This window comes from Mastacembelus armatus, chromosome 1 (assembly GCF_900324485.2).
Source record: "Mastacembelus armatus chromosome 1, fMasArm1.2, whole genome shotgun sequence".
Taxonomy (NCBI): Eukaryota; Metazoa; Chordata; class Actinopteri; order Synbranchiformes; family Mastacembelidae; genus Mastacembelus; species Mastacembelus armatus.
The window spans coordinates 17,121,848-17,137,618 of NC_046633.1; the positions used below are offsets into that span (position 1 = coordinate 17,121,848).

The 15,771-nt window shown below is 38.4% G+C and overlaps 1 protein-coding gene across 3 annotated transcripts in view; it reads left to right on the forward strand.

Annotated features, from left to right (window-relative positions):
* Nucleotides 1-15,771, forward strand: part of dnah6 (dynein, axonemal, heavy chain 6) — a 52,847-nt gene that overhangs the window by 6,955 nt on the left and 30,121 nt on the right. For all 3 annotated transcript variants that reach the window (XM_026302530.1, XM_026302531.1, XM_026302532.1), the window contains 26 exons: nucleotides 144-395; nucleotides 607-735; nucleotides 910-1,023; nucleotides 1,156-1,299; nucleotides 1,389-1,544; nucleotides 1,788-1,838; nucleotides 3,567-3,659; nucleotides 3,754-3,873; nucleotides 4,528-4,708; nucleotides 4,852-4,948; nucleotides 5,224-5,452; nucleotides 6,218-6,382; nucleotides 7,068-7,178; nucleotides 7,333-7,458; nucleotides 7,583-7,738; nucleotides 8,030-8,191; nucleotides 9,312-9,449; nucleotides 9,763-9,930; nucleotides 10,764-10,912; nucleotides 12,261-12,368; nucleotides 12,606-12,732; nucleotides 13,007-13,219; nucleotides 13,302-13,523; nucleotides 13,743-13,865; nucleotides 14,745-14,927; nucleotides 15,211-15,354. In XM_026302530.1, the coding sequence (XP_026158315.1) occupies nucleotides 144-395; nucleotides 607-735; nucleotides 910-1,023; nucleotides 1,156-1,299; nucleotides 1,389-1,544; nucleotides 1,788-1,838; nucleotides 3,567-3,659; nucleotides 3,754-3,873; nucleotides 4,528-4,708; nucleotides 4,852-4,948; nucleotides 5,224-5,452; nucleotides 6,218-6,382; nucleotides 7,068-7,178; nucleotides 7,333-7,458; nucleotides 7,583-7,738; nucleotides 8,030-8,191; nucleotides 9,312-9,449; nucleotides 9,763-9,930; nucleotides 10,764-10,912; nucleotides 12,261-12,368; nucleotides 12,606-12,732; nucleotides 13,007-13,219; nucleotides 13,302-13,523; nucleotides 13,743-13,865; nucleotides 14,745-14,927; nucleotides 15,211-15,354 (3,861 nt within the window). The remainder of the gene's footprint in view (nucleotides 1-143; nucleotides 396-606; nucleotides 736-909; nucleotides 1,024-1,155; nucleotides 1,300-1,388; nucleotides 1,545-1,787; nucleotides 1,839-3,566; nucleotides 3,660-3,753; nucleotides 3,874-4,527; nucleotides 4,709-4,851; nucleotides 4,949-5,223; nucleotides 5,453-6,217; nucleotides 6,383-7,067; nucleotides 7,179-7,332; nucleotides 7,459-7,582; nucleotides 7,739-8,029; nucleotides 8,192-9,311; nucleotides 9,450-9,762; nucleotides 9,931-10,763; nucleotides 10,913-12,260; nucleotides 12,369-12,605; nucleotides 12,733-13,006; nucleotides 13,220-13,301; nucleotides 13,524-13,742; nucleotides 13,866-14,744; nucleotides 14,928-15,210; nucleotides 15,355-15,771) is intronic.

The following is a 15,771-nucleotide window of genomic DNA, read 5'->3' on the forward strand; positions in this document are numbered from 1 at the left end:
GCAGTTTCTTCGTTTTAACAAAGCCAAAATACCAGTAAACAGACATCAAACCTTTCTTCCTCCTTCCTTTGTTTGTTTCACATTTCTGGCATATGGCATTTCTTTTTTTTTTTTGTTTCTTTCTTTTTCTTCTGTTTTACCAGGTTAAGGTGTTAGAGGAGGAACAGGACACAGTTTGTAAGATGTATAATCTGATTCAGGTGTATTCAGTTCCCATGCCACCTGAGGAGCAGTTTTTTTTTGACCCCTTGCAATCCTTCATAAACTCATTGCACAGCACCATTGATAAGGCTGTGGCAGCGAGGGACTCCAGCATGGATAAATTTTGCATGTCATTGCAAAAAGACATAAAGGAGCTGGGCCAAGAGGTCATAAAAGTCCATCTTAAGTTACAAGTAGGTGGAGAAGTTGTAATAAATGTCACATTAAGTAATCTGGGTTAATGGAAATTAACCCTGTTATTAATTGCATACTTTAATACCGACCTAGGAATTCATAGTTTGGAAGGGTGCTTTTAAAGCTGAGCTTAATTACTCAATGTGCGTCCATGTAAATGCCTTTTGCTCCATTTTTACTTGTTTGTCTTCAATGTTTTTTTATGGATAGGATTCACAAATTTTAGATATCAATTCAGTTTCCTCTGAAGTGCGTCCTCTTTTGGGGGAGATCCAGATTTCCATAGATGAGTTACAGGCCCAGGGTTCTGCTTACAATTCCTACCAGAAGAAATTCAAGGTACTGTAAATCTATAGATTCTATCCTTGTTTTCTTCCAATATTCTTCCATCAAATACATAAGGTAAGTTATATAGAATTAGGTAGAAAGTTGTTTTGTAGTATTCAAACCTCATCACCAAACAATCCTGTCATCTTAACCCAAACTGGTTTTCCCCATCTTTGGTAAATAAAGGTTGAGGTGACCAAGTTTGACGCGTTGGATGAGTTAACTGCAGAGTGTAAGCTAAAGCAGCTGCTATGGGACTCTCTAGAGAAATGGGACTCTTTACAAGATAACTGGCTGCAGGTGAGGTGCATCTAATATAAATGCAATATTTTTGTAAGCCTGAACACACATGCAGTATAATGTACAGGCACATGAGCAGCTTTTCGTTTCCTTTAAGCTTAACTGAGTTCAGCTATGTTCATTTCTCCCCAGAGCACACTTAAACAACTGGACATGGAGCAGGTCAGCTCTCAGGTCAACAAATACAGTAAATATGTCAATCAGCTGGAAAAGGGCCTGCCACTTAACAATATAGTGCCATGTCTGAAGGAAAAGGTGGAAGTTATGAAGCAGAGGGTGGGTAGAACCAAGTGCTCTGCAGTGACTATTACTATTGGTGATTTAGCCAGTCTGGACTAAATGATTATCGTGTGTTTTTTTTTCAGTTGCCTGTGATCATTGATCTACATAACCCATGTATGAAGGCAGAACACTGGAAGATACTTGAGTCTGTTGTGGGCTCATCCCTGAATATGAAAGAGCTTACTGTTGCTGCTTTGGAGGAGCTCAATGTCTTTTCCTATGGCAGGGAAATACAGGAGGTGCCACATAAATAGAGTTATAAATTCAGTCTTCTCAGTCTCTATTTAATAAGTAAATGAATAAGTAGGTGCTACTACTTGCCCTAATCTAACCTAGTATCTTGTGCTAACGTTTTTATCCTTTTTTTTAATATTTTGTCCTCAGAGTGAGGTCAAGGACAGAAGTACAGATCTGAAAGTATCTTTAAGTTATTTTTATGTTACAACTGGATAAACAGGACTAACATAACTCTTGACTTTTAGGTGTCAGGACAGGCTTCTGGAGAGGCATCTATGGAGGCTATTATTGCAAAGGTGGGTGGATTGACTATGTATAAAGATTTTATATGTCTATCAATATCTACTAAAGAAACTGTAATAGAAGTAAAGTCTACCTTCCTCTCTTATAAATTTGAGCTTATATTCATGCTTTTTTGTGCCCGAATATGCCAATTTGATGATTCATACTCAACTCAATAATTACCTCTGAAAATGCAGAAATTTTATTCTGTTTTTCTTAAAATTCAGCATATGTCACCTGCTCTTTATTTCAGAAACAGTCCTCAAATCATGCAGGTTAACAATTCAGTGCAATTCAGTTTATTTGTATAGCATCAAATCACAATACTATCATCTCAAGGCACTTTACATCAACTGGCAGTACATTTGGTTCTTACCTAACAAAAAGCCTTGCCAGTATTGAATCTAGGTAAATGCCTATTTTTGTGAAATTGACACACAGCAAAAAGTCCTTAGGGTGTGTTTTTGTAACTTCTTGTGGCTTGTGGCCTGCACAACATGGCTAATTTAGAGTCTTAGTGTATATCGTAGTGGCTGGCATTAATTATCGACAATTAAAAAAAGTTGAGTTGACTGCAGATAAAGTTGACTTCTGTCCTCACAAGTGGTGACTAATTTGTGCAGAGATGCAAAGAGTGGTCAGATATAACCACTTATATCTTATTCCAATTATAGATGAATTTAAGTTTTTTGCTCTCATATGAATATGAAGCTACAGCCACTAGATTGTTAGCTGTGCTTACCAGAAAGGCTAGAAGCAGGTAGTTTTTTTGTAGTTTTTTATATTTAAACCAAGCACATATGAACATTGCATTGCTCTTATCTACTGCCAAGATTGTGAAGGGGTGGATTTTCAAAAATGTCAAACTATTAATTTAACTTGAATTCCTGTTGCTGGAGAAAATGAAAGCCTGATGAAAATATTTTCCATACCTATATGCTTTTTTTTTCAGTTTTAGTGATGAACACAATAACCATGTGTGGCATAAAAACTTTGAACTACAATAAACACAGAATATAGAAATATATCTTAACTAGAATGACTATTTACAGTAGCAGCCCTTCAAAGTATCGGATCCCGCCCACATCGCCTCCACTACCATAGGAGTGAATGTGAGTGTGTGAGGTTGTTTGTCTCTATGTGGCCCTGTGATGGACTGGTGACCTGTCCAGGGTGTCCCCCTGCCTTCCACCCAAAAGAGAGCTGGGATAGGCTCCAGCAGATCCCCATGACCCTGGTTAAGGAATAAGCGGGTATAGATAATAGATGGATGGATGGATGGAGTATGAAGTATTTGATTGTACAGTTGTATCTTAAAGTAGCATCATAGTAGCTACAGTGCTATAGTGAATTTACACAATATGTGTAAAAAAATCAGTGTGCTACCTACACATATTATACTGTAACATATGGCAGGCTGCGGTGCAAAAGCACTACAGTTGAGCTAACTTTGTCCCATTATCACAGCATGGTGTAGCACTTTGTAGATCATACTTTACTGAATTGAGTTAACCATACAGGGGAGATTAAATTCACACCTCAGAGTTAAACACCACTCAGAGACAATATTGTATGCAGGGTCAAGCAGTATTTGGAGTTATCCATCAGTAAGACGATATTTTATGCTTTTCAGATTGGCCACATCGGTACACACAAAATGCAAACATGCACAGAGGTATTTAAGGAATACACTACAATGATTCCAAGTTGTTTAACCCCTGCCTTCTCAATGAACAATGCAGGTGGAGGATATGTGGAAGACAACACAGTTCACTGTGCTGTCTCACGGTGACTCCAAAGAAGTGTTTATCTTGGGAGGCACAGAGGATATCCAGGTGGTAGCATACAGCACTCAAACACAGTCTTTTTTAAAACACCAGCACTGTTTCACTGTATCTAATCATCTGTGTTGTTGTGCTTACTGCAAAGGTACTCCTGGATGACAGCATTATCAGTGTGGGCACAGTGGCATCTTCTCGTTATGTGGCTCCCATTAAGGTCAGGGTGGACAAATTGCTGGGACAGCTGATCCTCTTCAACCAAACTCTGGTAAATCTTTACCAAAAAATGGCATAGCTTTTTTAAATTTTAATTTAGAAATTAAAGGTTTGTCTACCTCATTAAATGGACAGTTTGACTTTTGGATTTGGCCTCAAAATAATACACAGTAGCTTCCCCTAGTGGCTCCAAACCATATTATAGCTTTTCAGTGTTTAATGTGTGTAATTTATTAGGTACACGTAACTAAAACTAGTGCAGTTAATATAGCAGTCCAGTAATAAACCCTGCTTTCCAGCCTCCCTACCTTTTAGGTTTGGCCATGAGGTTAGGCTATATAACAGAAACACCTCTCTGTATAATGCAATACAGGTCAACAGCAGCACAAACTACAGCCTCCAAAATGTTGAATTAGCACCACTGTGAAACACTAAAGACAAACTAAACATTATCATCTTCAGGAAGGGGAAGAGAATTATTGCATGATTTTGGATTAGACTGCATTATTTTACTTAGGTATACCTAAAAAACACCCAACTGAGAGTATAATTTTGTTAATGTAAGGAAAGAATAACAGTAACACTTTTAAAAATAGAATTTATTCAGATTTTTTAATCTTTAACCTCTTTAATCACCCCCATCACTATTGTCTGCCTCCCCATTTTCATTTTGTTTTCCATCTGCCTTTTTAACCTTTCTTCCCAGGATGAGTGGCTTACGTGCCAAAGGAACTGGCTATACCTAGAGAGTATCTTCTTGGCCCCAGACATCAAGAGGCAGCTGCCTGCTGAGTCCAAGATGTTTCTTAAGGTGGACAGGTCCTGGAAAGAGATCATGGCAAGGGTCAATAAGATGCCCAATGCCTTTAAAGCAGCCACACAGCCTGGTAGGTGACTTATGGCATGAGTGCAAAAATGGACACAATGCACAGTATATGTTTCGAGAGGCAGACAGATATATATGATAACACATGGACACGTATGAGTAATAACGTTGTCATACTGCATACACTTGTTCTAACCTACACAGATCTGTTGGAGACTTTTCAGAACAACAATGCTCTTTTGGATGAGATACAGAAGTGTCTAGAAACCTACCTAGAGTCAAAGAGAGTCGTATTCCCCAGGTACACACTCACCTGGTCTAATACATATTACAATAAAACCTTTATATCATAATTTGTCTGCTCTTGTGTCATTCTGAACAATTTGCTTTACTTTTATTTCCTATTTGTTTAGTAGTTTTTTTATGTGCACATAGTATGTTGCTCTTGATTTTCTGCAGCCAAGTTACTATTTGTTACACAAAACATCTCTTCCCAGTGAGCAATGAGTGATAAAAACTATGGATGATTGGTACTGTTGGCTACTCTGATGTTCATGACTTGTCTGTCCCCTGCAGGTTCTACTTCTTATCCAATGATGAGCTGCTAAAGATCTTGGCCCAGACAAGAAACCCTCAGGCCGTGCAGCCTCACCTCAGGAAATGTTTTGATGCCATTGCACGGCTGGAGTTTGCTTTATTACACGAAAAACCTTCCAGGGATCCTGGAACCGGACTAGACGGTGGAGAACAGGAGACCACATACAGCAAAGATATACTGTATATGGTCTCTCCTGAGGGAGAGAAGGTTTGTTTTGAGTAACCTTAAAACCCTTGGCCATCATTCCCTCCTGTTGTGTTTTCTTCCCTGTTATTCTTCATTTTCCTTTGTTGTTGAGATTGGGAAAGACTGAGCAAAATGGAAAAACATACTCTTGTTTTACCTTCCTTAGTAACAAATTAGAAAAATAGCTAACCTTGTCAGTCATCTTGAGTGACACCACTTTCCTCCTACTTAGCAACCCTAAAGGAGAGCTTACATAAAATAGATTTTCAAATTATGCGAAAACATCTACAACCAGTGATTAAGGCAAAAACTGAACATACCAAATGAATATTGACTGTGAATAACGAATGAATTATGTACTATTTTTAAGAAACTACAGATAAAAAAAATGTGTTGGTTTGTCACAAATTCAAAATAAATGGATAGCAGCTAATTACACCAGTGCAGGATTGGCAGGTGTTTTCCTCCACCATAGGCAGCCTGTGCTGTTTCTGCTTTAGACTTCCTTCTGCACCCAGATGCAATTCAGTTCCTCCTCAGTTGTAAATTATATTGCAGCAATCATAGTGGTATAGTTGTATTTGACAGCTCAAATTCTGCAATTAGGATGATGAAACATTTTTGAGTGCCCTAGCAATTTTCCTTGCACTGATTGCTAATTCACCTGCTATGTTAGACAAAGGGCTCATCAGTGATAGTCACGAGAGTTAATATTGAACTTTAAGTTAAAAAAGACATACAGATGTAGTCATGTCTTAACTGTAACTTCTTCTTGTCCTTATATAGGTGGGTTTGACTAAAGGTTTGAAGGCACAAGGAAATGTGGAAGATTGGCTTTGCAAGGTGGAGGAGGCTATGTTCTTCTCATTGCAACGCCTCAGCAAGGCAGCCATTGTAGACTACCAGGTGAAGTCTAGAGAGGAATGGGTAGTGGCTGGACATCCATCACAGGTACACACACATGCATGCACACACACACATAAACATGCACATTAAAGTTAGCAATCAGTGCTCCTCATACTTTTTGAGGAACATAATTGTGTGCCATTGTTGGTATGGTATTAGCCTGGCCAGCCAGACTAACACTTTTTCTATTTTATACAAAGAATTAGTTTGAAATCTCTTGGGTTGAGATTGAATTCCAGGGCGCAGGCCAGTGGACACACAATACCGACTGGAGCCCATCGCATCACAGATAAACAGCTGTGAACTCCCTAAGAAAGGAGTGGGTCTGGCTTGTCAGCCTAGTATAGTATTATATCAATTGGATCTGCATAGGATGTAAATGTAAAGTTATCAGTTTACACAGAATTACACATACACTATAATCGGGTGAGGAGGATACAGAGGATAGGGTAAAATGAAGGCAGATGATCCGCTGTGGCGACACCTGAAGGGAGCAGCTGAAAGGAGAAGAAGACACATACACTATAATATTTTGTGAGAACTCCTATAATTCTGTGATCGCTCACTCTCAGGAGCCAGCCTACACTTTTAGAATTATTTGCTGTAGTCTAAAACTTGCCTAGACTTCAGGTGATTTACAGCATTTCAGATGATGCTCCTTGCTTTTCTCATACATCTTCTTGTCTGTGACACAGGACTCTTAAATCAGTTTTGTCTGTTTTTCCACCAGGTGGTGCTGACTATCTCACAGATGATGTGGTGCAGGGACATGGACGCCTGTCTGGAGGGAGACCAAGACCACTTTGCTGCCCTGCAGGAATTTGAACTCAGCAACTTTGAAGTAAACGTACTTACTTTATTGGAAAAAAAAAAAAATGTATTGCTAAAAATAATTGTTTGTTCAGACAAAAACAAATCCAAATGTATGTTTGTGCAAGTGTTTTTACTTGTTTACCTGTAAATTCAGAATTTTTATGTGGCTGTGTATATTGCAGAGACTGAATTCCCTGGCAGCATTGGTACGAGGGCAGCTCCCTACTTTACATCGTAATATCATCACTGCCCTCATTACCATCGATGTCCATGCCAGAGACATTGTCACAGATCTAGTCCAGCAGAAGGTTAGTTCAAGAGGGCAGACACATTTTAACACTGTCAGTCAGCTTGCATATATTATTTAACCATTTTACAGACTTTCAATAGAATAGTATGATAAAAAAAATTAAACTTTGTTCTTTTTTTTAGGTGGACACTAAGTATAACTTTGAATGGCAGAGACAGCTACGCTACTACTGGAACCTAGACCAGGATAAATGTGTAGCCACTATGGCTCTGTCTACTTATGTTTATGGCTATGAATACCTGGGAGCCTGTCCTAGGCTTGTCATCACACCTCTCACGGTAATACAAAATTTAACATTTCAAATGTACAAAAAAAAAGAAGCATACATTTGAACATTAGTTAGACAAGCTTCAACTGTGGCTAATGTAAATTAGCATTGTGTTAGCTCATTTGAACTGATTTGACAATATAGCAGACTTTGACTTTGACTTGTGTGTAAAGCCCCGTGGTGCAAGTATAGAATGGAAACACAACCTATTGTGTTTATCATGTTGAATTTGTCAGTTTTGTTCAAACAGTAACAGCCAAAATCTTCTCCTGTGTATCTGTCGACTTACTCTTATGTGCAGGACCGTTGCTACCTGTGTCTGATGGGTGCTCTCCAGCTGGATTTGGGAGGCGCTCCAGCTGGGCCTGCAGGGACAGGCAAAACAGAAACCACCAAGGACCTGGCTAAGGCCCTGGCCATCCAATGTGTAGTCTTCAACTGTTCTGATGGGCTTGATTACAAGGTTGACTATGACCAATTATATTCAAAAGATTTTTCTTTTCTTAACTTTGCTTTTAATACCATTGAAATTTACTCTCTGGAAGACTCTTCCAGGTGATACCATTAGATGGCACTATTACAAAAGCATTCAAGCCATATGCCCTCTGCAGGTTAAAGCACTGGCATACAGAGCCTTAGATGTGTGCTTCTTAAGCATTGCCTTCAGTCAGACTGGAGACTTTCCATTGTTCTGTAATATATGCTGTAAAGTATGTATGTGTCTCCTAATTTGAGCAAAATATTTTAATCATATATATTTGTATGTGTTATATATTTGTTCTGATGAAAGTGTTTGTATTTTGTTGACAATGGACTAGACGTGTTATATGTTTGTATTTCTTTTAACATTTTAGTGAAAGGGCCAATCTGTGAACCTTTTGATACATCTAAGATATTCATTGTTTCTGTGTATGTGCAGTCATCATTCATTAGTTATCATCACTTGTCATAGACAAAAATACTGATATTTCAACATTCAATTAGATTTAAGAATATATCTATATGTTAAACCCCCAAACTTCAGAGAGGTCCTTTTAACCTTGAGACAGTACCTTTATAAGAACACATGGTGCATTGTAATTTAATGTTAAACAGTGCTGTGTCCTGGAGTCACTGCAGCTGAAAGCACATATGGAAAAGACAGCTGGAAAGCTATTTTCTCTATGTCTGCTGCAGTTAGTTATTTCTAGCACACCTTGACACCTTGTATTAAAGCTGGACAGGGCTTTGATTTAGTCAGGCTAGTATCACAACCCTCTGTGGTTTTTTTGTGTTAATGCTCAGCTGTCAATGTGATATTACTAACTTTGACTGTTGCCCCTGAAAGTCAATGCAATGCTTGTATAGCAAACATGGCTGCCTTCTAGTCAAAACTGAACACTGAAGAGAAAAACACAGTCTTCTCTTACTACTTTTATGTTGCAGTGATTACTGGAATTACAGGACTTGAAATTTTAGTATGGTATGATGAAGAAATAAAGCAATACTTAGAAATAGAATTGACAACCCAAACTTTTATATGTCATAGCATTATTATTATACCTTGCCTTTCTCATTTTTAATTAGTCATGTCTCTTTTCCAGATGATGGGGCGCTTCTTCAGTGGGCTTGCTCAGTCTGGGGCTTGGTGTTGCTTTGACGAATTTAACCGAATTGACATTGAGGTGTTGTCTGTCATTGCTCAGCAACTCATAACCATACGAAATGCTAAAGCTGCTAAGGTATGACCTCACATTAGTCAGTGATGACATGCATTGCACTAACCTAATGATAATTTGTTAGTTTGTTACTGTGAAATTATTTTCTGGGCTCACATCTTTTAAGATTTACAGTAGCTTTATAAAGTATTCAGACTCCAGACTCTTGTAGATAATTCTCTTTGAATTCTCTGTGAATACCAATTAATTCTGTGGGACATCATACAAGAAGTCATATTTTTTTGTTGCTTTTAAGTCAGTGCCACAAATTTTGCTTTCTTATGAAGACAACAACATATGAACAAATGCATCTCACTCAACTATGTATGCTGTGCAGCTTTCAAGATTTCGATTTGAGGGGCAGGAGATCAAGCTGACAATGACATGTGCTGCGTTCATCACCATGAACCCGGGCTATGCTGGTAGAACAGAGCTACCTGACAACCTTAAAGCTCTCTTCAGACCCATAGCCATGATGGTGCCAAACTATGCACTCATTGCTGAGGTAACAGGCTTTCTAGGTGTTCTTATATACACCGATTTGCCACAACATTATGACCAGCTGCCTAATACTGTGTACACAGGAGTCAGTGCGATAGTTGGTCAGCACTCGTGTCACTCTGCAGCTCAATGAGCATCTTCTGTGAATCTGTTTGCTTTCATAGTTATACTGTCAGAAAGAACACATGTGTCTGCCATTCAGTGACAACAGATGCAAAACTGGTGAAAACTGGTTGTGAGGATGTTGGAGACACACTTTTTAAATAACTTCTACAATCTCCCCACATTAGTTATGCTGTCACTACTATAGCAGTTGAATGTTTCTGTTCATAGAAACCAGTGTACAGTTTCTTATTTTTAACTAACTATGACCAAGGATTCAAACAAAAATGAATCTTTTGAATAGGATGGATGAAATTGAAAAGGTTTATCTATGGTAGGTCAACGTCATCAGTGAGCCCTGGGCCTTGGTGACCCTGTCAGTGGTTCACTGCTTGTCTTTCCTTGGGCAACTTTTGGTCGGTAATAACCACTACAGACTGGGAACACCTGCAGTTTGGGAGATGCTTTGACCTAGTTGTCTACCCATCACATATTGGCACTCAAATCCTTACACATGCCCGGTTTTCCTGCTTTGAACACATTAACTCTGAGGACTGAATGTTCACCTGCTGTCTAATATACCCCACACACTGACAGATGCCACTGTAACGAGATAATCAATGTTATTCACTTTATTCAATGATCATGGTGTTATGTTGTAGCTAATTGGTGTATGCTTGCTTATTTCCTTTACATAACAGTTCACCATTTCCTTTTTTCTGTGCCTTCCTCCAGGTGATTTTGTACTCTGAGGGATTTGAGTCCAGTAAAACCCTAGCAAGGAAGATGACCCAGATGTACAAGCTGTGTTCTGAGCAGCTCTCCCAGCAGGACCACTATGACTTTGGCATGAGAGCCGTTAAATCTGTCCTGGTCATGGCTGGGTCAGGGCAACACACTCATACACTCATTGACACGCATATCCATTCAGATCTGTAGATAAGCAAATGACCATTTACGTCTCCAGGAATGTCCCAGAGGGACCATTGTACCTTGAAACCAAATATACGCACATATGTGTGTACGTACAGTATGTGTGTCAGAGGGTGCTGTGGAAGAACGATTGTTCAGTCTAAAATTTGCTGCATAGCTGACATATTGTAGTCCAGTTATTATAAACTAAACCTAGATTCTAGATGCTAGGTGCTAAGGTGTAATCTTTTCAGCAGATATTTTGATCAAATCTAAATCTAAAAGCATAAAAAACTCATATAATGTGCCAGGGATGGCTCAGATCAGTGCTTAACAGCTCTAGCTGTTAAAATAATCTCAGTCTTTCTGAGGCTAAGTATAACAGATAAAAAAAAATAAGCACTACTTCACTGAAGTATTAATTACGCTGTGTCATCACTGAGTAATTCCTTCTCTTAGTCATGTCTTAACTAAATGAGCATTGAACAAGAACACGAGAACAAGATTAAAAAGACAAAGAAAGAGCTGGCGACAGGCATCACACAGTTATTCCTGGTCTGTGTGGGTGCATGAATAGATCTGAGTGGGTGCTCTTGACCATGTGTAGTGAAAGTCATGCTGTTGCCTGCTGGCTATTAGTTCAAGCTTGAGAAACTGTTGTAACTAGCCCTTGATTCATTGTCTGTCTTTGCCCAGATATTGTTCCTCTGAGTCTGTGCTTTCCACACTAAACACACATTCATTTCCTGCTGGCTTAATGTCTCTAATGTTTTTTACCCTGCTTTTTATAATCAAATGGATCCAGCATTTTGTGGAGATCAGGTTCTGCAATATTGAATTATCGGCTCCCGTTGGGTGCTTATTGCCTTTATTACATCTGTATTTTTAATGAGTCCCTTTTCCACTAATTCATTTACCCATTTGATCATTTTTTTTTCATATAGTAATTATTTATGTCAGTGAAATACAATATCTCCTTTGGAAGAGCTGCCTGTGTAATCATTTCTTAAGTCACATTGATATCCTATATAACTTTCATATATATTTTGCAAGGGCTGTTTAATTGGTGTGCAACTGAATGCAGCTAATAATGCTGTGACCTCGAACTCAAAACCAAAGATTGTGAGGAAAAAAACACACCTCTTTGTTTTTACAAGCTTTAGGTTTGCCACCAATAAAATACAGTCTTATTTTAATATTTTTTAAAATAAAATAACAATAGCTTTTATAGGTCTACCCCATTTTGAAAAATGCTTGATATATGGCCAAGTCTATGTGAAATACATACACTTTGTAAAGTAATGCTGTGTGTATTCTTAGGTCCCTAAAGAGAGACAACCCCCACCTTAGTGAGGATGTGGTCCTTATCAGAGCTCTGAGGGACTCCAACTTGCCAAAGTTCCTCACTGGTGATGCTGTGTTGTTTGGGTAAGTGTATCACATATGTTGGTAAGAAAGTACAGCTAACTCCTAACTCCGGAAGTGATTCTTCTGGAAAATAACAGAAAATAGAAGGCAATTAGACATGAACGACAGCTATCATAAGAAAAATTCTAATCACTGAAAGATGTGTATTTTTTATAATTTGTGAAAACCATTATTTTCTATTGTGTATATGTGTTTATGTGTTTATTTGTGTCTGTATTATGTAAACCTTTATTCCAGTGGTATTCTGTCAGACCTGTTCCCTGGCGTGTCTATACCTGAGCATGACTATGGTGTGCTGCAATCCACCATCTTGGAGTCCCTGGTTAAGCGGAACCTTCAGCCACTGCCTACCATGATAAAGAAGGTACAGTACAGTTAGATAATTTATCACTTTACTTACTTTTACCTTTATTGGTGTCTAGCCATGCAGACATTTCAGTTTTAGTATCTGTCATTAGTGTTTAAGTCAAAGCCCCAATTAAGTCAAAGCAAACAGTAATTTTTTTAGCCTGTTTTTTTTTTTTTTTTTGATATAGTAGTCACATTGAACTGTACACACTGGATTTGTGTATAACAAGTTAATTTTCAAAACATCTAATTTTTATCTGCTTTATATTTTGTTTTTTTCTTATGATCAGGTGATTCAACTCTATGAGACTATGTTAGTGCGCCATGGTGTGATGTTAGTTGGGCCTACTGGTGGAGGTAAGACCACTGTCTACACCATTCTGGCAGATACATTGGAAACTCTCCACTGCACAGAGTACAAGACCAACAACCCCTTTTATCAACCTGTCAAGACCTATGTCCTCAATCCAAAATCTGTTACGATGGGAGAGCTCTATGGAGAGGTATTATAAACCACACTTCAGATGATGCCATTGCTTCTACACTTCTTTCTCTGCACATTCATTATTTGCCTCAACGCCTTAGGTTAACACATTGACACTGGAGTGGCAGGATGGTCTGATGGCGCTGAGTGTCCGTGACGCAGTCAGTGACACTAGTGACGACCACAAGTGGGTGATCTGCGATGGCCCAGTTGATGCTCTGTGGATTGAAAACATGAACACTGTACTGGATGACAACAAGATGCTCTGTCTGGCTAACAGCGAGCGAATCAAACTTACTCCATCCATACATATGATGTTTGAGGTTAGAGCTTAACATGGGGGAAATCTGATGAGTCAAAATGTTGCATGTCAAGTTACTATGCACAGTGCTGAATATTGGTCCAAAGGTGAACATCCAGTGCTTGAATAAAAGTTTGATGCCATTTGTTTGCTTTACAATATACCTAAATCATGTGGTTCTACAGTATTTGGTTCTCTTAGATCCATTTATTGAATCTCCTCCATTAACTGTGTTTTTCAGGTCCAGGACTTGGCTGTGGCATCTCCAGCCACAGTCAGTCGCTGTGGGATGGTATATATTGATCCCGATGAGCTCAAATGGATGCCCTATGTACAGACATGGATCACTGGTCTAGGCACAAAGGTTGTGCATCCTGTAATACTCTGTCACTTCTCTATTTAAAATTGATGGTTGTTAGAGTTGCTGATATGCTTTTGCCAATTGCTAAACATGTACTTAAAGCATAGAGGATGGGTACCTAAAGTTCTATATGTAACTTCTCCTAAGTTAATAATTGCTAATACAATCTAAGTTTATTATTGCTAATACAATTTTATCTTTATGTGACGATTGGTCTCAGAGGTTAGCAGTAGCACATAACATATCTGGTTTCCTTCAGAAACCTTCTATATCCTTAGTTTTTCTTTGTCCCTATCATTGCTCTTTTATTCTACGAGTGTGAAATGATGGAAACGTATTCCTGATTGTGTGTGCAGTGGTATATGAATAATAATGTATCATTTCAGACATTACAGGCAGTAAAACTTTAGCATTATCATAAACTTTGATGACAGCACATTGCATCAAAGTTTATTACTTGCAACATTAGTGGCCCTTTTAGGGTGACTAACACTATAGTGAAAGCGATCATATTTCCTATCAACCCTCTTTCTTTGTGTATCTCTTTAACTGACTGAGACTATTCTGTTTCTTGACAGTGCATTTATCTTTTATTACCTTTCATTTATTTTTGTTGACTTCCTTGTTTCTGCCTTCTTTTTTCTTTCCACATTTATCTCCCTCAGTTGACTAATTCAACCTCTTCATTAAACTGTTTCAATCAGGTTTTTTCTTGGGGGCTAGGAGAGAATACCCGATACAACATGAACTGTAATTCCTGGTTTTCCTCTGTCTAAAACACATTTTAAAGCCAACAGCTTATGGAACTGTTAATGCCGTTTCAGTCAAAATCCCTGTGTAGACCTTTTGACTTCTTTCCACACTCTTTCTGTGTCTCTCTAGCTCCCAGACCCAGCACGCACATACCTGCTGGAGCTGTTTGAACAGTATGTGGAGAAGGGTCTTCAGTTTGTGTTGAAGCATTGTATCCAGGCTATGCGCCAGGTGGACATCAGTAAAGTCACCACACTGTGTTCCCTGCTGGAGGCACTGCTGCTGGGCAAAGGAGGGCCAGACCTCAAAATGGTACATTAAACAGAATTTATTGTCAGTTTAATCTGTTTCAATTGGTGTTAGACAAAGAAAAGTCTGCAAATTGTGACCATTATGTACAAGTCAGCTCTGTAATCAAAGACATCCAGTATAATGAGCAATGGTAGCACCTTAACCACATGTAGTACTAATACCTCACACATACATTCTACATTTAAAATACTGTAGGTTATATGTCTATTTTAAATCATGTCACTACTTACTACTACTGATTGAGCTTCTTTGTCTGTTTTGTTTGTGTATATGTTGGTTTCAGGATTCCAAGCATCTTAACAGTGTGTTATGTCAGACCTTCATATTCTGCTACCTATGGGCAGTAGGTGGCAACTTGACCAGTTCTCACTGGGATGATTTTGACACCTTTGTCACAAAGCAGTTTGAAGACAACAACAATGCCAAGGTACAAACTATACATACATCCACAGATACATACAATAATATTCAAACTACATGAAGGGAGTTTACGTTATATTGTAATCTTTATAGACATCACATACTTTCAGAACACAGTGACATACACAACATTACGACAAAGATGTTACTTATATATATTAACCGTACTGCTGCGAGTCAGATTCATTTTCAAAGGCATTTACTAGTAATAGCATGAAATACATGAAAAGGCCTAAAGGCTAGTTTATATTATACATTATATCATAGTATTTTGGCACTGGGTGTATCTAGCTGGGAACACAATCTAAATGAAGATTCTACTCATTAATCATATGAAATGATGGCATGAAGGTAGCACATCCACATTGTACATTTTAATAATACCTTCAGTGGCTTATAGGGAACATAGTGGAAAGGAAAGAGT